Consider the following 22,437-nt stretch of genomic DNA (forward strand, 5'->3'; position numbering starts at 1 on the left):
ACGTTTTGGCCTTTCATCCACATGTAAACATAAAAACTCCTTTCAGAGTGAAGATTTGCAGTTATCTTCTTTATTGAGGAGACCTTTGTTGTTTGTACACTTTTGAATGGGCAGTTTTTCTATTGTAAGGAAAAACTTGTTTCTGCCACTCGAGCAAATGTTGGGTTAATAACTTTAAATATCAGCTTTTTAGCTTACTAACTCAAAATTTCAAAAATTTACTCAGGAGTAACTCAAAATGTTGAGATAGTTAACTATCTCAATAATAATGATGAAAGTAATTGCCAATCTTTACAAGTGCAGGGATACAGATATTTTCTGGCTAGCTGATTTGCAGTTAGCTAACAGCCTGGTTTTAGCCTATGTTTGTTGGACAGATAAGAGGCTGGGATTAGTCTCCTTATGATTCTTGGTGAATACCATTCATTATCATTAACATTATAATTTCTCAGTAAATAGTTTGATTTCTTTAAGTTTTTCTTAGCAGAACTCAACCATTAAGAACTGTGCAAGCTTCACAAAGAAAGTGACAGCAGGCATATTTGTGTCACACATATGTTTATTCACCTTTTATTTGAGTGGAAAATATTTTATGACAACATCTAACAACATGTAACTACACACTGACTGTACAAATGTGTGAGAAAACAATGAGAAATGGATATGTTTTATGGCAGTGGTCTTCTGTTAATATAAAAAAGTCTGAACTTTGTTTTTGTTTGCGTTTTTTTAATCCAAAAAATCTATTTTCTCACCATGCATTTTAAAACACAATACAGCACTAACAAAGACTAATGGTTCTATAAACAATATTGACATGATACATTCTGATTTAAAGTTTAAAGAAATGAAGAAATGGAGCGTCATTAAATACACAGCCTGTTCTAATGATGATTAACCCAGCTTTTGTCATGTCACACTTGTAAACATGCTCAAGCTTTGCCTTCAATCTCGATGTTATATTTAAGATGAGTTTTATCATTTATCATGAGAGAAAAGTGGCAATTGTTTTTTGTTTTTATTCTATAACCTACTGATTTGTATAAGGCAGTAGCTAGTTTCTGTTAAAATACATGGTGGTGGATTGAGTAAAAACACGTTTGTTAGCTTTGTTATCTTTTAATACACAGTACGGTTTGAATCCAGTGTGGTTGTGCAACATTTTAAAGTTTCTTGACACATTCTCATCTGCCTGTACAATTCATCCAATCCAAGGCACATGGGAAAATCATTCAAGAGTGTCATCACTGTGTTTAGAGATTACGATAACATGAGGACGGTGTACACCTCTCTGCCAAAACCAAAACGAGAAAACACCTTCAAAGACGAGGTTATGGCAGCCAAAAACATTTGTGTAAAGCCTGCGTTTCCACTCCATTCCCTTCATGTGCTGCTGGCTATGGCTTTATTTGTGCCACAGTTTGGTTTGGTCCTCTTCAGTGGATGCTCATGTAGCTCCCATCAAGGTAAAATCTGTACAGGCAATAACACAAGACTAGGTAAGATCCACTGTAGTAGTTATTTGAGAACAAGAAACAAGGCTGACATTTTAAATAAAGCTGATGGATGGAAATGGAAATACATTGCACTTTAAAGTCCACCATATTTTTGAAGGCATACAACATGACCAGGGTTTTATAGAGTAAATGGCAAGGCCTTTTCACTCTGGCAATATAACTTTAGGAGGGACAGTATTGGTTGTTTGGTCACTTTTGTCCAGACTTAAATATCTCAGCTGTTAGGATGGACTGCCTTTCAGATGTTCATAATCTCATCTTAATAAGGCTTGCTAAGCTTTTATCTCCCGAGTTTCCTTCACTGCTACAAAAAGACTGAATTTCCGTTTTCTGCATTCGGGTAGTTTTAGTATGCAAACAAAGTGTACTTTCTAAACAAGTAATAATCCTTCTAAGTCTTTGCCTTGTATATTAGGTGCATGGCCTTGATTATGATGACTGATGCATTTTTGAAAAAATGGAGCCTCAAAAACAGCAAAACACAGTGTAAAAAAAATAGATGATATGAATGAGCTGTACACGAATAACACGGATGACGGCGGGATGTCGGAATGGAGACGACTGGCAACACGACACAAAGTGGCCCGCTGTGTTTGGTCTCACCCTTAAGTGCTAGAAAGGTTGTCTGATGGTTCAGCTGCACTAGTGGCCTCAGCGCCAACCACATCTACTGACTCACATTTTTGGAGCATTGTGTCAGACTCTTTGTTTTCTGGAGAATTTCTGCACACATGAGCGTAGAGCATAAGCCAAGTAACGAGAGGAAGGAGAACAGATCACGCTGGCAGAATACAATCATAAAATAAAACCGCTCTTTAAAAGAAAAGCAAAAGAATGCAGAAAAATACATGTATCATCCAGATGTAGAGGAGCGGCAGGGTACCCGCCTACCATTTTGTTAAGAAAGTAACAATCAGCATTTTAGTTTAATCCAATGATTATGACTGTCTGACTGCAACTTATTGACTTTATTTATAACCACAGCCTCAGTGTGGAGATTCAGTGAACCGAAGAACTCACCTGTTATGTGTGGGACTGCGGTTGTACAGGGATGCTGAAGCTCCAGGATGAGGGTACTGAGGTGTGTCAGGTGCATCAAACTCTGTCAGGCCGACTGCCAGCTGGTTGCGCCAGTTCCCTGTGCTCTCTGCTGAGGAAACTGAAAAGAAGAGAAAAGCATGAACACTCAAATAACGCTGGAGTGCACAATGTCTCAAAAGCCTCAAAAACTATAGTATTACTCTCACACAAAATACTATGTGATACTTATTACTTTGTTAGTTTATGAATGTATATCTTTAAACCCAGAAACTGGGTCTATTTCTCACATGGCAGCCTAGAAAACCCTGTGATAGAATAAATGAAACCCCTCAAATATACACAAACAACACATAAATAAAAATCCTGTGAGTAGGAAAGCAGCCTACACATCCTAACATCAGTGATACTATAGAACATGACCAATTAACTTGTAATTATGATTTTTTTCATGTTATTAAACCTGAACAGCAGCCTAATGTTTCCCTAAATTACAAACATTGATTTTGATTTTTATTGTATTATTGACAGTTCCCCTCACGCTAATGCGTTTGACTGTACCTGAAGAGAAAGAGGTGGCTCGGCTCGAGTGGCTGAAGGCCGCCGGCATGGTCTGATATCCCAAGCTGAGCTGAGAGCCACTGTCAAAGTCATATCCAGCCAGTAATCCCCTCCCTCCTTCCCTGTGGCCTCTGTTTCGGTGGTACCAGCCTCTCAGGTGCTCTGCAACCAGGGCCTTCTGCATGTTCTTGGCCAAGAGCTCATTTCTAGGCCCCTCTCTGGTCCGTGGTGGCCTCACTGTTGCATACGGATTCTGAGAAAGATTATCCGTCCCATCACTGCTGTAGTGCCTGAATCTGTCATGTCCGTGATACCCATTCATTTGGTAGGATGGGTTGACGTTGTAGTGGCCTTCGACTTCATTCTCATATACATAGGCACCATTAGCATAAGGCTCCATGTCCGGACAGGGGTAGCCGGCAACATAGTAGGCACTGGGTGCATAGTGTGGTGAGGCCTCACATGAATAATTACAACCAGAATGGTGCTGGACCAAGTTTGGCATGCTCCCAGTATTACCATACACTTCTACTTTTCTGTGAAGACGATGCATGGTTGAGGTACGGGAGTCCAGTGTACTGTAGTGGGAGTTGGCAGCCCCGCAGTAGTCCAGACTTGACTGGCTCGTGTAAGAGGAGCAATCTTCTAATACCTCTGTGCTGTTGCTGCGGTGGGCTGGTGACAAGATAAAGACGGGCTTCTCTGAATCTCTGTCTTTTCTCAGCCGAGGCTGAGACTCCAGACTTCCACTGCGGTGCCTGAAGCAATGAGGAGATCCCTCCAACCTGGGAAAATGACACCAATTTCAAAGTGTCTTTGAGAAGATCACGATTAAGATACGGGATATTATTTTTGGATTTAGGTGTTAAAATAAAAGTTAAGGTTTTATGTGAAAGCATGGTGGAAGGTTAGGGTATTAAGAGAAGCAAGGGTTTGATTAAATAAAATAAAGAAGGATAAACACTGGCTTGGCAGGGCAGGGGAACAAAGATCACACCTGAGCTGACTGCTGCTGTAGGCATTGCGGGTCATAACCGGGGTGGGAGGCATGCTGCGAGGATCTCTAGGAGGTCTGGGAAGGGTTTTATAGGGACTACTGTGGGTGGAGGAGACCTCTCTTGGATTCTGGTAGTAATTGGAAGCCTCCTGGCCATCAACAGCTAATCTAAATGGGTGCAGTATCAAAACAGGATTTAAAAAAAAAGGAAGTAAAAAAATGTGAGGAAAGGAATGAGGCAAACATGACACAACAAATACTATGGGCTCTGCCGATGCATGATGTCATCTGCTCATTCTGAAAACAGCTTTAAATAAAATATAAGGCTGTAAAACAAATTAGATTCCACTCTACGACTCACACAAGCAATAAACAGTTTGAACAGAAAATTCCAACCTGTTGTGGTTCTTGTTGTGGTGATTATCCCGTGGAGATGCTTGTCTCTCCAAATCAAATTCTGCTCCCAGTGATCGCATTGGACTTAGTTGAGGGGATCCTTGGACTGACCGTGAGCGTGGCCTTTGACTGAGACTGTCTGAATCATCTGATTACAAACACAGTGACAAAAAAATGACACTCCTCTTTTCTGGGTTTGGTCATAATAAGAAAGCATCACCTGTGTTGTAGATGTCTGACTCACCATCATCCAGCGGGAGACTAGACAGAGAGCTGCAGTTTGAACGAGCGAGTTCATCTGCAGGAAAAGAAAACAACTTTGTGCTTGCTGTGACTCGATCTAACACATTCAGCAACAAATATCTTCCAACGTACCTGCAATGATCACTGAGGCCCGTTGTGTGGGCTTTTTCCCCTTCTTGATTCTGTACTGGTTCATCTCATCCTCTATCTGTTGCAGTTTCTGCATAGCATCCAAACAGTTTCTCCTTCTTTTCTTCTTAACAGTTTTGCACAGTTCTGGTTCATTTGCGAGCTTCTTAGCCGCCTCCACAATCTTCTGCTGAAGGGCAAATCTGCTCTCCAGGTTTCTCAGGATGGGATCCTGCATAAATCAGAAAACGTAGGTGATAACCAGAGATAAAAATAGAGAGCAAGCATTCAGATATTCAGCAGGTACATGTAAGTAAATTATAATGTGCTCACTGAACATGTTACAGAATAGATCTAATTAGAGTTTCATATCAGGTCAACCTAATTAAAATTATTATTTAAAACAACACTGCAGGTGTAATGCTCTGACTGATGATGATGTTTTCCTTTTTATAATTTCATTAAAAAAAATAATAGAATAGACTAAAATACAATATCTGTGTCTTAGTAGGCTGGCTCATAGTGGTGACACGCAGTCATTGTTTTCAGCTTCAGATTTTATATGATATCAAGTATTTGCAGCACCACAACAGAGCCACCCACTGCAACGCGTAACACAGAGATGGGTTTGTAAAAACGCAGAGAAAAAAAAAAGAGCTATAAGGAAAAGCTTAAGCTCCATCAGACTTTAGCTGCGTTCCTCACTCAGTTAATATTGGTGTGATCTTTTTGTGCAATTTGCTGACATTATTAGAAATCTAAAAAATAAAATCTAAAAGTGAAACAATTTTAGTGTTAAAAAAGATACACTAATTGTTTATGCTTTAAAATGCAGTTAAATACGCACCTCATTGTAGGGAAAAAGGTCATCTAACTTGAAAGCAGTGCCAACTCGCCGTCTGACCTGTGGTGGTCTTTCACCTGAAGAAAGGGGATACTCTTTTGGCAGTTTGCCGGTAAGCTCCTGAAAGCACAAAACAACAAATCCTCTGGACACTTAGATGAGGTGAGTGCAACAACAGAAACAATCAATCTACCAGCGGCAGAGCAGCGGTTTATTAAAAGGAGTTCCAAACATTGAATGTGGGGTTGAGAAAAAATAGACCGATATAACTGTAGCACAAAATGATTTCTCACCGCCTCTCTCAGGCAGATCTTCTTCAGCTCTTTTGTTTTCTTAGCCAAAATATCTTGAATCTCCTGTTCCTTTTTTCTTAGTTCAGCGAGTTTTTCCTTCTTTTGTTCTTCACTCATTTCAGAGTCTGCTGAACCTGGAAAAATAGAATTCTAACTGAAATTGCCAACATAGCCTACCACACCCATTAATATAAAAATCACACCCATGGCGTGTGTACTGTGTGACTCCTTCACGTGTCACCTGTTCTTTTTAAATCTCATTCAGCTGAATGTTTATAGCTCTTTGTGACGATAAATCTGATCTGAAGTTACAGTTTTACATGTAAAACCATACAAACAAGTTACACAGAAATGTGCTTTCTTATATAAAATAATTATAACCAACCTGTAGATACCAGACTACCATTGCTGGCTGTTATGAAGTTATTCTTAAGGCCCACATCACCCAGTCTGTTTATTTTCGCCCCTCCATGCTCTGTGAGGTCCATTGCAATCTCCTCTAAACTTCTTGTTGTTCCGAGTTTAGCCTACAAGAATGAAGAAAACAATGTAAAACAAAGAGCAATAAAAACGTGCAGTGACTCATAGCTGACACTTACTTTGCTTTGCTTTCTGTCCAAGTAGAACTGGTGCTGACTAATAGCCATGACCCAAATGGTCTTGATTAAAGAATGGCTTGCATACCACGTGTGGATGAGTAGCCCCGTCTGCCCAAAGGTTCGTTTGGTTACTGCTCTCCTAAACAAACCACGGAAAATATGCTTTTTTTTTTGTCGCAGTTAAACTAAAAGTTGCAGTGAAAAATGATGATTTCTTTAGATACATGTTCTAAAGATGGATGATATCAGTGTTAGAAACTAAACAAAAATGAAAACAACATAATAATCAACTTGTAAAAACGGTCATTGTAAGAACAGCAACAAGCATCTCTACATGAGGATCCCCCGCTGCTCACCTGTGTGGATCATTAACTTCTACGGCAAACTTTTTCTCACGGAAGTACAAGTTTTCCAGCTGCTTCCACTGGTACAGCTGGTGGTAAAAACACGAAAAACCATTCCCAATGAGAGAAAAGCATATGTGTTGTTCACACTCTGAAATACAGCACCTTGGATGTTTGGATAATGCACAGAGTAATGTCTAGTTGTACCTTCATATGAAAAAAATTCTTCATGTATTTCTTTTTCCAAAAACACCTAGAACACGATAACCATGATGGTCATGACTAATATCAAAAAAACTATGTTGAGCAGGTGTTTTCTCAAGTCTGTTTCACCCACAGTTATTAAAAAGCCAGACTGTAACATGAACTGTGATTAAAGTCTTGTCTACCTGGCATGCAAAGTCTGCAATAATGCAGGTGTTGGAGAGAGAAGAATACCATAAGGGGTCGTCATATAAACACTCATCATTTCCATCCCCCTATCACCCAGGTGCTCACTGACAACAGCTTAATATGATCAATCCATTTAGGTTTCTGACTCACTGTACGTCTGGACAAAATCCGAATGAGACACAAACAAAAGCTTACACAGAGTTTTGTCCGCTCAGGTTTGCGTAAACCAAATAATTTCAAAGGGTGATAAATATTTAAGTCATAAAATACATTCAAAGTTGGCAAGACAAAGACATGTAGTATTTAGCCTTACCAGAATAATAGATCCTCACACGTCCTGTGTGTAAAGTTATTAAGTCTTCCCTGGCTTTGCTGTCAATACAAAAACATAGTTTGTACTGTCTTCCTGTCAGTTCCTGACTTGTCTCCTCAGGTATTCTGCGAACATGCAGGCTAACGCCCAAATCCAACCCCTTCTTTCTTTGACATCACAAGCTGACACCCTCTTTCCCTCTCAAAAGCACACCCTGCAGCTGTCAGCTTGCACAATTTTGCAATGCATCAGGCAGCGATGGATTGCATCATGTTGAGCGATACAGAGGTTTAACAGGAAGGCATTGCTAGTGATTTAATGCAAATTGCACTGAACCTTCACATTCTATCGTAATGGCAGTTTGGTGCATGTCTGCATCCCGCTGCACTGGGATGTACTGAAGTCACCTAGTGGAAGACATAGCTGACAAATCACTCATATGGGTGTTTCTCCTGTCAACCCACAAGCTAAAACAATACCACTGAAACGGGAAAAGCAAGTTCGCACTGTCTCCATGATTCTCCAGAGAGTTATTCAAAACTCACTAACCTCATTAAGGATAAGTGACAGCCTCATCAACACTGAGAGTTTGCTCTTTTTTTTTCAAGTCTAGCCTTGTCTGGCGCAGCTGAAGCTCAGCCTTTTGCTCGAGTGAAACAGATGATGCGTGAATTAACACACCGTGTGCAACAGCAGCAGTCCTTACACATGCCTTGTGCTATCATGTTCACAGTCAGATTAGTGGAGCAGAGAAAAAGCAGCAGCCATTTTAAAGATCGAGCTCCAGGGAGTGTTTACCTTCCGAGGTTTTAATTTATCCTGGAGATCATACTGGCCAATGCCCTTATAGCTGATTCCAAGCCACCATGGGATCCCCTGTTTATCCTGTAAGGCAAGAACAGAGCTCCTAGGGCTGACACAGTTCCAGGTGCAACAGCTGTCATGTCATATTAATCACAAAAAGGCCTACCTTAACCTCATAATAATGGACGCCATACGTTGGGAGTGATTCCACCAACGTCAAATACCTGGAACAAAAAACATTTATTCAAACTTCCAGCTGCTTTTGAACATCTCAAATGTGGGAATCTGATCTCTGTTTAGTGAATCAGTGTGATCTCGCTGCAACTGAAGGGGAGCTATTGATTTCTATCAGATGATGAGAAAAGGCGTGCCAGAGAGGGAAAGGGATGGGGAGAGGGCTAATGGAGGTGAGAGTAAGATTAATGAATTTAAAGCCTAAAAAGATTCACTGTCTTCCTCTTACTCGTGTAGCAACACAATTTAATTACTTACTGCACAATGGCCTGTCCTCGAGAAACACCTTTCAGCTGCTTATAATATTCAATAACTCGATCCTCACTGTAATGTTGCATAAATGAGAAGGCAATATAGTTAGCCGGGGAAAGATAAATTGAGGTGTAAACAAATTGTTTTAATTTAATTGATCAACTGATTGTTAAAAGACGAGTATATATGGTATTCTACAAGTTTCTTTACACATTCAATTTAATTAAAGGAGAGCTATTATGTTTATTATCATGTTCCATATTGGATGCTTGTATTTAACAGTGTTGGCATGTATATTATATGCTATATATTAGCATACATAAACACAGTTTCAGACTTTTGGCTGTGGCTCTATATGACATAAGTTACAGCAGATATCCATAATATGGTCATTTCAGGCGCACAGCTCTGGCTGAGAACACTGGAGCCCCGCCCAACTGCTGTTCTTCTGTTTGTGAGGGGTAGCCAATCAGAAGAAAGCTTGCTTAAAGGAAAGAAGACCTTAAACAGAGAGGAGCTAAAATTGATTTTTTCAGACATAAGGATGACCCAGTAGTGTCCATATAGGCCCAGTATAATGTATACAAGGATCATGCAAAGGTAGAGTCCAAAATGAGAATATGAAGCTGGGAATTAGCATAAGTCCCCTTTTATTACCTGTAAACTTTTATTTTACTAATGTCTTACAGTATTTTCTCTGTTTACGGGCTTTATGCACTTTTTGCTGAATGTAAAAACATGATTTCCTGTGAACATACCAGTATGCAAGAGATGGGTGTTCCTTGAGTACTTTGGTGGGAAGAGTAGGTAGTTTCTTCAAATCAGCTCGAGTGTTTTCATCACTAAAACGGAAAAGAAGAAAAATGTAACTGTTTTGGAAGTTGATTTAAAAATCTTGACATAAGTAGTAGTGAATCTTCCTAACACCTCTCACTGTATCACTTTTATTCTAGTACAGGATCTGAAAGCGTTGGTGTTTTAGTTTTTTGGGGGTTTTTTGGTGATATTTATATATATCATTTCTTTAAATCTACAAAGCAAAATTTCAAACTGGCTCTAAATATATTGGGATCAACCTAGAGAATACTTGCCATGTCAAGATTTTAAAGTGAGTATGAAATTTGCCCTAAAAGTTAAAGCCACCCTAAATCCCAGAGGAAATAGTGAACATATAACCACTGTGTCCTCAGAAGCAGCTGTGGCCTTAGCAGCAACTATAATACAGAACATACTGAAATGAAGAAATATTTCTACACCATCATACTTCATCAGCTGACCAAAACCAGTGCCAACATGCACAATAACATGCAGTATTACCTCTGAAAGCACCAAGTATAATAGCAAAAGCCACCACAGTTAAACACAGCTATCCGTTACTGTGTACATTGTAAAGGTGTATCTACTCTGCAATACTTAGCTTCTATCAGCACTCTGAGATTCATTAGTTGCCTGGTGCTAGCTGCTCAGCACTATGTGGTGAGCCTCACATAACACTGCTATTGATTTTTGTTGTCTGCACTGGAGAAACAAGTGACCTATTGAATGTCTTCGCTAAGAGCTTACTATTAACTCCTCCTGCTGCTGTTAAATACTTCTTAACCAGCTGATGATGATGCTCTTACCTTGTATAGTCTCCTTTAGCCTCCTGGTGATGAACAGAACATATATCTTATTAGATGGCATGCTTTTAGATGTGGCAATTAATGCATGTTTACGAGGCTATTAAAAGCACTAACCTGCAAGGCATTTGCAGCTAATTTGAAGACGTTATCACTTTCCACTTCAATAATCCCCTGAGAGACATAATAGACAAACAAAATAAAAAAATAAATATGATTCAGAAGTGGAAGCCTGTGGAGAGAAAGCTTTCCAGATCCAAACATAGAATCTGCTCTGCGTTGCCCTACTGTAACCTCTGCTTATTCTCCAAATCAACCCCTGTATTATCCTACTCTCTTACGCTGTCTGTTTTACATTCCAGCTAGCAGAGTAAGAAAAGTGTGCCCTGCAGCTATTGTCTGCTGAGCTGAGGGTCCAGAGACAATGAATCATCACAAGCTGTGATGAAAAAAAAAACCCGGTGTAGCAGGATCATTTTGCATTGTTTCAAAATCGAGTAAAAATAAGAGAAAGCACTTACACTGTAGACAGCAGATTTGGCATTCAGGTAGAACAGCTCCACTGTTATGATATCTTTAAGTTGTGTTATGTTTTCCACATAAAACCTATGAAGGGTGAAATCAAATGCATACACACATTAAGATTAGAACTAGGTTTGGGTGAACCCCACCCCCCCAAAAAAACCCCATAAAAGACAGTCAAAGACTTTCCAAACACTGATTTATACCATCAGCATTGTCACAAATGAGTTCTATAAAAATCTCTGGATAGTTTCTTGACTAAACTATAAAACGCAACGTTAACAAAGTACTGCACCCTGCTGGAGAACCTGGGTTCTGCATGAAACAAGAATTTCTTACCTGACCAAGAAATTCAGGGCAATGGGCCCGGGCTTCTTTGAAAAGTCGTGATCAAGGACTCTGCGGTCCATCTGCAACCACTTACACTGGCCACTGCAAAAGTAAACAAACTGTAACATCAGAAAGCTGCCCTTTGTAATCATCTGCCAACATACACTTGCACACATGTAAAAATATCCATATCACTGAAAAAAAATAAACACTGCAATTTACATACTTGTCATCAAAAAAGGCCAGACCAAAAAATTCCTTCTCTTTGAGGTTGAAGTGGGAGGAAACCAAGTCAAGGAGTTCATAAGACAGAAGCTTCGGCTGAGAAGGAAGTCGTAGATATAAACAACTACTTTAATCAAAATTATACACAATTTTTAAAAGTCAGTGTGTCAAAGATACACTTAATTAATTGAAAAGTCTGTTGGAAATGGGTACACAGAGAAAAGTATAGTGCTGATGAGACAATATACTATTTGATGGTAAATAGACAGCGTTTATATGGCACCTTCTTGGTCTTACTGACCACTCATAGTGGTTCACACACAATTTCATAAGGACACTGACATCCAGACCTGGGTATCAAACCACAATCCTGAGGAACCCTGCATTTGCTATGCCCTGGATGTTTTCACAGTACAGACACCTAGGTTATTTAGCTAAAGAGGGAGTCCAACTGCTCAGGGAACATGCAATAAATTGGAGTTTGTCCACTTGGGGGCAGCGGAAAATAAGTTGTGAACACACCTTTGATATGTCATTACTTTTTAAGGAAAACTTTAGTTGACAGTTGTGACTCTTTTGGGCCACCTGTACTATATAAGTCCACTTGTCATTCCCTTCAACACTATTTCAGTTTTTAGCTTCACAAGCGTAGGAGAAAAATATTCAGCTTTTCAGCTGCTAAATGCTTCATTATGTTCAGCTTCTTCTCACTACGTTAAGATGATGAAGCACTTCAGTGAGCTAATAGGAACTGCAGTAAGCATAGGTGATTACCCAAAGTCCTTTTAACATTATGCATAAAAATCACAGAATTCTTGGATCCATTTTAATTATTACAAAAACTATTGATTTTAGTTTTTTGTACCTGAACCAGCAGCTCTAGCTTCCTGTCATCCAATAAGTGCACTTGGCACAGTTTGCCCTCAGTCATCTGTAGGGGGAAATAAAAGAGGAAGTTCAAGGTCTGTGAAAGCTTTTCATAAACACAAGAGACAGTTATATCAAGATATTCATGTGTTAGTAGAATTTTTGTTTTTTTGTTTTTTACCATGATGGCATCTGGCATTTAACAGTTAACGTATTTACAAAAGACAAAGTGAGCAAAAGCCAAGGTAGTAAGCACAATGATCCGTCTCAAGGAAAAAAAAAGAAAACCATGACACTGACGTTGTTTGTTACAATAAAACCATTGTGTCAAGTATTTGTTGCCATAGTAACCAAAGGAGGGATTTGAAGTCCCTACATTTTGAACCTTTCACATTTTGCATTTAGTCGCACAGCTTTTCCAACAAAATCATTTTATGAGTATTTTTATTTCTTGTTGCTTTGTTACCAAGATCAAATTCTGTTTTATAATTACTTTACAGGTTCAGATTTTGCACAGAAAATTTACAAAATCTCACACATTACTTCTTTACGTCAAGCTTATACAACACTAATTTAACTCTTAAATAAAATATATATTAGAGTAAAAGTCCGACAGGGCATTTTCTCTGAATGATGGTTTGATACATTCTTGGATAATTATAAAGATTTCAAATTAAATCTAATTACATTTTTTTACCATCTTGACAGCAAATAAAAAATGACTTATTCTTCCACTGTAATTAATTTTCTACCTTTTTGCCAAAAGAGTAAAATCAAGTTCCAAACAGCAAAAATGTGTTCATAGCAAATCATAGCAAAACTAATTCAACTTCATATCATATTTTGACTTAATAGCATTTTTGCGCTTCAAAAAAAACCACCCTTTTTGTAAAGATAAAGTTAGACTGACCTGGACCAGGAAACACTGAAAGCACTGTACATTTGATAAATTAAAAACAACACAAAAATGACAGATTGAGGTTAACCAGTTTTTCAACAAAACCTCCTCAGAAACTGAAAAAGGTACACTAGATAGATCCAGTGGCCTCCTTGTTTGACAGAATGAGGCTGATCGCAACTTCTAACATTTGTAGCAAAACACGCAGCTGCTGTACCTGGTAAACCTCTCCAGGGAGAGTGCAGGTGTGGATGCATCCCTGACTAGATATCATCTTTAATACGTTTCTTCTCGTGGATCCAGACCATGAAATTGTTGGCTCTGACTGAGCATCAGCAGCAGATCATCAGGTCTAAACAGCAACTTGTTCCATAGGTTATTTGAGTGAGGAGCCAGGCCTCTACTGTGGGCTTATAGAGTGTGAAATCAACAGCTGACCTAAGGGGGGGAAGGCTGAGTCAGATGGCTGACCACAGTTTAGTACGCTCTGGTTCTTAATACGAACAAAATGGGTCACACAAGAACTATAAGCGGTTAACCACGTCTATATCGTCTGTTAAGTCAGACTAATTTACTTTTATATTATTGTTATTTCAGCAGTGTGTCTGTTACCCGAAGGGGTTTGAATCTAGATATCAGGTTTCTCCTGCATCCTTCTCCACTACATTGTAACTGAGAGACGTTATCTGCCAATAGAAGCAGGAGAAATTCCCCCAAAGTGCAGTTTCTCCTTTACATTCTTTCTCATTCCTCTGGATGCTTTTTTCTCATAAGACCCCCAAAAAAGTGCCTTGATTTCTGAATGACAAGCATACACCAAGTCACTTCATTAAATTAGTCTTTTAAAGACTGCTTTGCCAATTCCAGCCCCTGAATAATGTGACTTTCATAAATTGTCTTTCATGGCTTGAAGTAAAAGTGCACATTCGATAAATCCAATTAATTTGGAGTGTGCGGCTTGTGACAGCCATGAGGGGATTATTGCATTGATCGAAGCTTTATTAAGTTGTGGCTATATCATACTGGGGGGGTCACGCACTTTGTAATAAGCATGACATTACTGTATGCTGACATGTACAGTAAAGGCACTGACCACTAGAGGGTGCAAGAAATATCATGGCTTAATGTGAAGAAGTTTATAAGTAGAAAACAGCTTCTTAAACAGCCATGCTTCACGGAGGAATTTTTATGAGCAGTTATTAGATGAGCAGCTGAGAGTCAGATTCATTTGGGATGGCATACACTTATTATGGAATATAAATGAAGTGACTGGGTGGAGGATTGATTATTTTTAGGAATCTACACCATTAATCATCTGAAAGCTGTAATCAGTACAAGGACTGTTATTTAAATCCGACCCAGCAATCCCAGATAACCCTTCAGTTTTTCAGAGAGTTAAACACAACTGAGATACAGCGAGGATTGTGATTTCAAACCAATGGTTATGAAATAACTATATGCACAAACCTTCATCTGACATTTATGCTGTAATGTATACATTATTATGAGCCAGCAGACAGTTCTATGAGGTCAACCAAACGTAACCCATTCAGTGAATAAAATCAAATAAAAGGGCAACCTTGAACCCCGTGGTGCTAAGGCAAGCACTGAACCGTTGTGTAAAAATAGGCATGGCAGACGGACATCAAAGAGCTGTCAGTCTTTTTGTTTGTCTCTCTAGAGACTGGACAGGCACTGGCTGAGTATGGTGCCGCAGGCTGCAGGTTTTGCTTTAGTCTGGGAGCCTGAGGTTGGTATAAAGGCAGCTTTTCAGATGTATGCGTGCTACAATGAAATGTCCCAGCAGAGACTTGGAGATGGTGCAGATGTGGCCTCCGTCTTATATGCTGCTACAACTGTTAACAAAGACTACCCATGTATGTTGCGGCAAGACATACAGATGATGAGATGTAGCTCCTTCTGGTAATGAGAAACTGAAAATAAATGCTGTTAATTTTTGTCTTATATACTCGACAGTGAAAATGTCAAGCTTGAAAGTTGTACAATAGCCAACAGGAGAATTTCTCTGTCTCCTGAGCAAACTGGCTGTCAGTATTTAATACATCACACTGGTTAAATGTCATGTCCAGACTCCAGCACATCTTATCTTAGTTTCCTGTCTTCATGCATTATTGATGAAGGTTGGTATCACACACAAGTGTCTGTGTTTACATGAAGCCACCTGGTACGATTGTAAATTGACAGAAATTATTATACTATGTGCATATTTTCCAAACTATTTTACTTCATATGTGTTGCATATAAACATAGGAAAAAAAACTTATGAACTCCAAAATACAATTACAGGTACAGGTACAGACACATGAAGCCTAAAGGAACAAAAATGAAATCTGCCTGTGAATTCAAGTGGCTACAAACAGGATGTGACATCCAATACAATGTAGCAGCAAAGAGAAACTCACTAACTTCAGTGTTTTGAATTCAAGAGATCTTACAGTTCCTCTGTAATGCTATGACGATGTACGATCATCAGATCATTTTCTGCAGCTACAGCTTAGAACTCTACTGACTTTACAGATAATCTCCATTTACGGGACTTGGGGAATGCTATGGCATATATAGGGAAAAAAAGTAAAGCCTACTATGGCTCTAGAGAGCTGTGTGTGAAGTCGGATAAATGTCTTCCACTGATGTGACTTGAATCAGCATCGTCTGGGACTGAAGATTACAAGTCTGAAAGGGAAGAGAATCTGGGGGGGTGGAGTTCAATAGAAGTGACCAAACATCTGTAGCCCACTTCTTGTCTTTACTCTGGGCTCCTTTAGCCCACTGCCAGCATGCCATACTTCGATCTTTAACAGAACCAGCAGTTGGGTTATGTAGGTGTCAGTGAGAAAGTTATCTGTTGTTATATGATAGTGTTATATACTAAATCTGTGAAGTACTCTTGTTGATGACCCTTGATGACTTCAGAGACTGTCTGAAATAGAAATGGATAAATTAAATGATTAAAAATACATCACTGGAATCATTTGTTTTGGTATTCTCTGAACTCTCCTAAAGAAACAAACCTGACAGGATTTTTAATGAGTATTTATATCAGTCAAAAAAAATGGAGGTCCAAGCACAGACCAGTGAACCCTGGTTATAGAGGCAGTGGGCCGAAGCATACAGCAAAGGATTATCTCCTCATCTGATATCTCACCATGACTCATGCTGTCAGTGGTCAAATGGTATCTGTGTACGTCTTCTCACAAAGAGAACCTGTCTGGCTGTTTGTGATATCTGGGAAATTCAAGAACACAATAGGGCTCATGATATTATGGATCTATTAAAACCTGGGATAAATATCTGTTTTATTTTTTATGACACAGCATGTCTTTGATACAACAAGGACGGGCTGCATCACAGGGGACAGATTCATGTGAATGATGTCATCATGCAGCATGAATTTCTATTTCCAACCCATAAAGGACGTCTACAGAAGGAGACTGTGATATATATATATTTTTTGGCATTTTTACAAGTAGCAGCATTCTTTGCAGTAGGGTAAAGCTGCCAGCAGAAAAGCTAACTAACATACTAAACATCCAGGATAATCTTAGTTTCGGGTCCTGTCCTTTCATAAGCTCTTCAGAGCTCAGAGTGCTTGAAATTTTGTTCCATCTCCTATTGCAAGAACTGATTTTGACTAATTATGACTGTGTCTATTAAAAAGAAGAAAAGCTATATAATTTCAAAAGGAGACAGCATTTGCATTTCAATTGATGGTGCATGAGTAAAATATAACTGAAACCTAGCTCGATGTGCTTGAAATCATAACCGAAACCCCACAACAATCATTGAACATATCAATACGTCTGCATTAAACATATTTTTGTTGTATTTTAACAAAACTATAAGTGTACAAGTCGTTTTCTGAAAGCTCTTTGCAGCTGAACTAAAAGAGTCACCTAAATAAACACATCCCATAAGCAGATGCCTAGTAGGTACCATACTCAGATTTACTAACCAATACAAAACAAGTAGATAAGAAAGTCGTATATATGAATACATATGTAATACTATTTTGCATGTATTTGCTCATAAAAGAAAAAAACAGCTGGAGCAAAGTGAACAACTCATATTAATAGGTGTATGAATGCCTGCACCAGTCTATCTAATAAACACTAGGACAGAAACATACTGCCATCTGTATCACTGCTTAGGCTTTAGTTAAACTTACTTAGGCTTATGAATCTACATTATCTCATTTGTCTTTCTGGTCTAATATCAGTGTTATACTCCAGTATAAGCAAAATTATTTTTCTATACAGACATAAGGCCATTTGGATCATAACGTAATCCAGAAATGGTACATATTGGTGTCTAATATTTCACCAGAATGCAGGAAATTAGTGCAGTAAAGCACTACAGGGACACATAGACATAGACAAGAGACATCAAAAGAGCTTCATTAGAAATAAAAGAGTGTGGATATTTCTGGCTTAAAATCTGAGCTCGTTACTTTATGTAGGTGTCAGAGAAAAGATCAGAAGGCCACCAAAATAATTAGAAACCCTACATTTAAATGCAATCTGTCAAGTGTCTGTTGAAATATCTTGCTATGTAAATGTCAAATGAAGATAACGAAGCAATATTACCATTTTGAGATAGTGTTTTTAGTTTGTGCCCTTTATCTTGTAAATTCATTTGTTTGTCACAAGGTTTGAAAAGCTCTACACTTTTCCTAATCATAGTTTGCATATTCAGGTTACAGATATCATAAAAACTATCGGAATGCAGAAATTCAGTTCTGCGTTTAAGATAGATCATAACAGACTGTCCGAAAAAGCAAAGACTAGCTTGTGAGCGGTGAACATTGGTGAGTTTTCCTATATTTGCCCTCGTTTGAGGCTGTCCCCACTGACAACACTGGTATCTCAAACTGCAGAGCTTTTCTTTTGCAAACTACTGCAGTGACTTTCTGCAGAGCACGGGAATGTGGCACAGAGGCACAGACATGCATGGGTGGAGAAAATGGAACATGACCAACTTTCAATGATCTGGATAAAAAAGTAACCCTTTGAAGATCACCATATAACAGCAACGTGGGCTGACATGCAATCAGACTGTGTTTTGTTACCTTTATCTCAAATTAATGGCACAGTATGGCAAGGATGAGAAGATTTTTTTTGTTTATAAATCTATTAATCCATCTGCACTTATTCATAGGACAAACTAAGTCCCAAAACCTCACCTGCTGACCTGTATCATTTTGCTGCTCTATACTTTACTATATTAAATCTATCAAATTTGGTCCATCTGTGTTAAGCATATCAATATAAGATTAAGGCCCATCCAAAAATAGGTCTCTCCCACTTTGTCTTTAGCACATTTCTCAGGCTGTCTCAGGAGGCTATGATTCTTAAATGGAAGGCTGCCAACTGAGTGCTGAGACATTTTTAGTAGCATTAAACGCAGAAAAGAGCATCTCATCCACATTGGGCTCTCATACTAAGTAACAAGTTAGAAGGATGTGAGAAAACAGGTCGGTTTTTACAGACATCTTATGACACTTTTACCTTTCAAATAGTTGTTCAAAATGCACAAACCCCACCAACTTTGGTGATAAACGACTCAGGATTTCCTCTTCAGCAAATAGGAAAAGCAACAAAGCTTCATGCTGGACATGTGTGTCATACAGACAACCATTACAACAACAATTCCTGTTTACACTGCTTGAAGCTTTAAATACGCCCATACACGCATCTCTTCCTTCACCTCTGACATAGCATCTGCAGGTCAATGTCAAGTTTAGCTGTACTTATCTTCCAGCCAGAGTGTTTGAGTCAAAAGAAGAACAAAGTTCGAAGGTAACATGGAGGCGTCAAGGAAGATATCTCGGCTTATACTTGAAATAAAACTGTAGCAAACCGCCTATTGTCCTTGTTAATCCACGCTAAATTTTCTCCTTGTAACACATGTGCAGGAGAATAGATAATTATACATGAGAAAACCAAATAATGATAATTGCTTTGGTCAAGCATGATTTGCTGCTGTTCTGGGTAAAATGATGATTCATCCAGGATTTTTTATTCACCAAGTCACACTCCCTAAATCAGTGTGCTATAGGTTTCTGCATGATGCATTCATTCAGTCCAGCGGCCAATAAATTACTTTTTAAAACTTAAACATGCATCTGACGATCTCATTTCACATCGTCTTATCCTCTACAATCAGCAGCCTATATGGCCCACAGTACCCAATAATGAGACAAGCCCACCGGTGCCAGTTTCCTCTATGCAGGGAGAACAATGAATGTGCTACTGTAGGCTACTGTACATGGGTGGTTTCCACCTGAGCCCCATGATTAGCTTAATGTGTCAAAAAAGGGAAAAAAAACTACACCCTCTTTTACTGAGGAAACACACCAGTCGCGGCTGAGAGCCAAACCCATGCTGTTGTAATTTTCATTGATGCTCCCTCCTCACATCACATGCAGGCATGACTCAGTCTACTTTTGTCTCCTCACAGCTCATTGACGCTGGTTCAATCTGCCCCACCGCACCACATATCGCCTTACCTTTGCACTCCTTATATCCTGCTTTTGGTATTGATAACGTGAGGCTTCCCCTGCATATTGATCCGCTTCGTTCAGCTTTCTCCACGGCCGCTTTTACCAGGGAGGAGAGCCGCCGTGCAGCCGCTGTCCATGTTCATTCTCCGGTACTAGGATACTGTAGCGCACACACGCCTCGTATCGAGCCACAGTTACCACGCCTTCACCCGCCGGCTATTATGTGAACAAGCCCAGCATCTCCACCCTCCCTCCCTTGCTCTGCCCCCCTCCTTCTCTCTCATCCAGCAGATGCCGGCCGGCCTGGTTCACACTGGATCCCCATAACAATGAAGAGCAACCGAGAGACTGGCTTTCTGTTGCTTTCTCTTCCAGAACCCTATAAATTTATGCTTGATTTCATATCATGAAAACCCCAACAAACACACAGTGTTCTACATACATATGTGTTTATATTTTGTCGTGGTAGCCCTTAATTAAAATGATCTTCGAACATCTTTGAATTTTTATCTTCAAAATTTCTACATTCTTCACAAGCGGAAGTATATTGTTCAGATAGGTCCTATTTTATCAAATTGTTGAATTCTCATTAGTTATTCTCAACACCTTCTTGAGATCGATCAAAAAAAAATACACAGTGCGACTAGCAAGTCTTTATTGATACGAATACATCAATAATATGATCAATAAAATGAACAAAATCAAAACCAATACCAAAAGAAATTGTAACAAACCATTCACCAGTAACTATTTTAGTTATGTTTTAAGCTTGATTAATTGTTTTTAAATAGATTTACTATAAATATGTTTAACTGAATATATGACTGGATATATTTTTTCCCTTTACTTGCCATATTCAGGGTCACTTCTTGATAAAGATCAGTTTGATATTTAAGTGCTTTGACATCAAATATACTTACAGCTGTTCCATACACCACAAGTTGATCTTAGTCTTAAAAATATTCACAGAAGCAAATTTTTTTTGTAATATAATTGTTTAGCGCTTCACACATTTTGGACCTGTGTAACATAGAAGACACAGGACTGCTCAACCAGATTGTTGGTGTGTGTTTCACATGTGCTATTCATTTCTGTTCCGGAGTGACGATGCTCCTAAAATATTCATTACTGCCTTTACTCTGGCTCATCTGGTAATTCTTCAAAGGAAACAGGCACCAAAGTCACATCTAGCATTCAGTTTTCTCAAAGGAAGCTCATTGACATAAACTAACAAATTGTTGTTTGGTTTGGGTTTGTCTTTTGTTTTATTTTGTTTTGTTTTGCTTTTTCATTGACCCTAGACCCCTAGCCAAAAACAAAAACACTAGTGTCACTGCAATCTGCTGTAAATGCCGTTGCCTGCCAGCACGGCGAGGTATCCCCACCCCCATGCTCTTGGATTTCTGACATCAGACATGAATAAGTATCTCATTAAGATCCCCCAAAACCATCTGCCCAATGAGTCTCCTCCTTACAGGAAAAATGCTCTTATAAACAAAAGAGTAGGATTCCCTCATTACCCTCATTAGAAATTATTCTATCATCACTGGCAAGCTGTGGTTGTAATTTATTCCAGGAATCGGGATACTTATTAAGACAGCTTCTTTTTTTGTTGGTAGCAACTAGCATGTAGCAACTGCAATTCAGTTAATGAACCCCAAAAATACTCATTAAAACTGCTCACAGGAAGTATTCTCCAAGTTATCAGTCTTCATCATTTTCACTGAACAATGAAAACACAATATTTACTTAAGGGGTGTCCATCAAATCTTATGCACGACTGTGTTTAACTGCCATTCAGTTTTCATAAAGTCCTGGAGAAATGCAGCATCACTGATAAACTATGACTTTCTTGAAGCTCATTAAACCAAAACAGCTATTTTTGTACTCTCAAATGCTGTTTTGATGCATGTGCTGGATAGTGTTTTGTTTTGCTGATGTTCAACCTGAGGTCTACCTTTGAGACTGCTGACAATCACATTATGTGTAACAGGCTGAAATACTTGATGGTTGCATGGGGGTGTCCTGATGCATGCTCAATCATGCAGGAAAGGAAATTCCACAAAGTTGATTCTGTTCATCTGGACGTTACATTTTCGGTGGGAGAAACGTTTCTAGACTTGGACGCGGAATGAAAATATTCTTTCTGAGAGTGTATAGAGGTCTGCTTTGCTGAGACTGTCTTCAAATCTGTCAAGTTAATCTTTCTCTGTAGCTGCTTCCAAGCTATAAGGTTCTGTTTTGGAGTCTTTACTGTTTCTGTTATAGCTGTGCTTTCTTCAGCATATGTCTACCACTGTTAAGGACATTGCTTATCTATGCTATGCAGATGACAATCGGTTATATATCTCTGTTATGCACAAAGAGTTTTCTAAGTTACAGACCTTGCATGGGTGCTTAGACTACTAAGCAACTTGAAAAGTTGAATGGCTGACAGCTTTCCCTGAAAAATGAAGCCCTTGTTTGTGCCCCTGACCGATTTGTGCCTAAGGTAGTGAA

General features: G+C 39.0%; 1 protein-coding gene across 5 annotated transcripts; it reads right to left on the reverse strand.

Moving 5' to 3' along the window:
* Window positions 1–564: 564 nt before the first annotated feature.
* Window positions 565–20,108, reverse strand: frmd4bb (FERM domain containing 4Bb). Of its 5 annotated transcripts, none has more exons than XM_063465126.1 (24): window positions 19,945–20,108; window positions 12,519–12,584; window positions 11,655–11,749; window positions 11,438–11,530; window positions 11,098–11,182; window positions 10,694–10,750; window positions 10,580–10,602; window positions 9,716–9,799; window positions 8,964–9,029; window positions 8,638–8,695; window positions 8,466–8,552; window positions 6,974–7,050; window positions 6,618–6,756; window positions 6,404–6,545; window positions 6,019–6,152; window positions 5,729–5,845; window positions 4,885–5,113; window positions 4,754–4,807; window positions 4,510–4,657; window positions 4,114–4,281; window positions 3,117–3,901; window positions 2,538–2,676; window positions 2,121–2,240; window positions 565–1,473 (listed from the first exon to the last, which is right to left on the reverse strand). In XM_063465126.1, the coding sequence occupies exons 2-23, from the start codon at window positions 12,582–12,584 to the stop codon at window positions 2,123–2,125; spliced, it is 2,964 nt and encodes a 987-aa protein (XP_063321196.1). In that variant the 5' UTR covers window positions 19,945–20,108; the 3' UTR covers window positions 565–1,473; window positions 2,121–2,122. The 5 variants fall into 5 exon arrangements, with proteins under 5 accessions (XP_063321196.1, XP_063321195.1, XP_063321200.1 ...); XM_063465125.1 differs by lacking the exon at window positions 19,945–20,108 and adding an exon at window positions 13,636–13,728; XM_063465130.1 differs by lacking the exons at window positions 4,114–4,281; window positions 19,945–20,108 and adding an exon at window positions 13,636–13,729.
* Between the last annotated feature and the right edge of the window lie 2,329 nt (window positions 20,109–22,437).

The sequence above is a fragment of the Pelmatolapia mariae genome, linkage group LG20, assembly GCF_036321145.2.
Source record: "Pelmatolapia mariae isolate MD_Pm_ZW linkage group LG20, Pm_UMD_F_2, whole genome shotgun sequence".
Classification (NCBI taxonomy): Eukaryota; Metazoa; Chordata; class Actinopteri; order Cichliformes; family Cichlidae; genus Pelmatolapia; species Pelmatolapia mariae.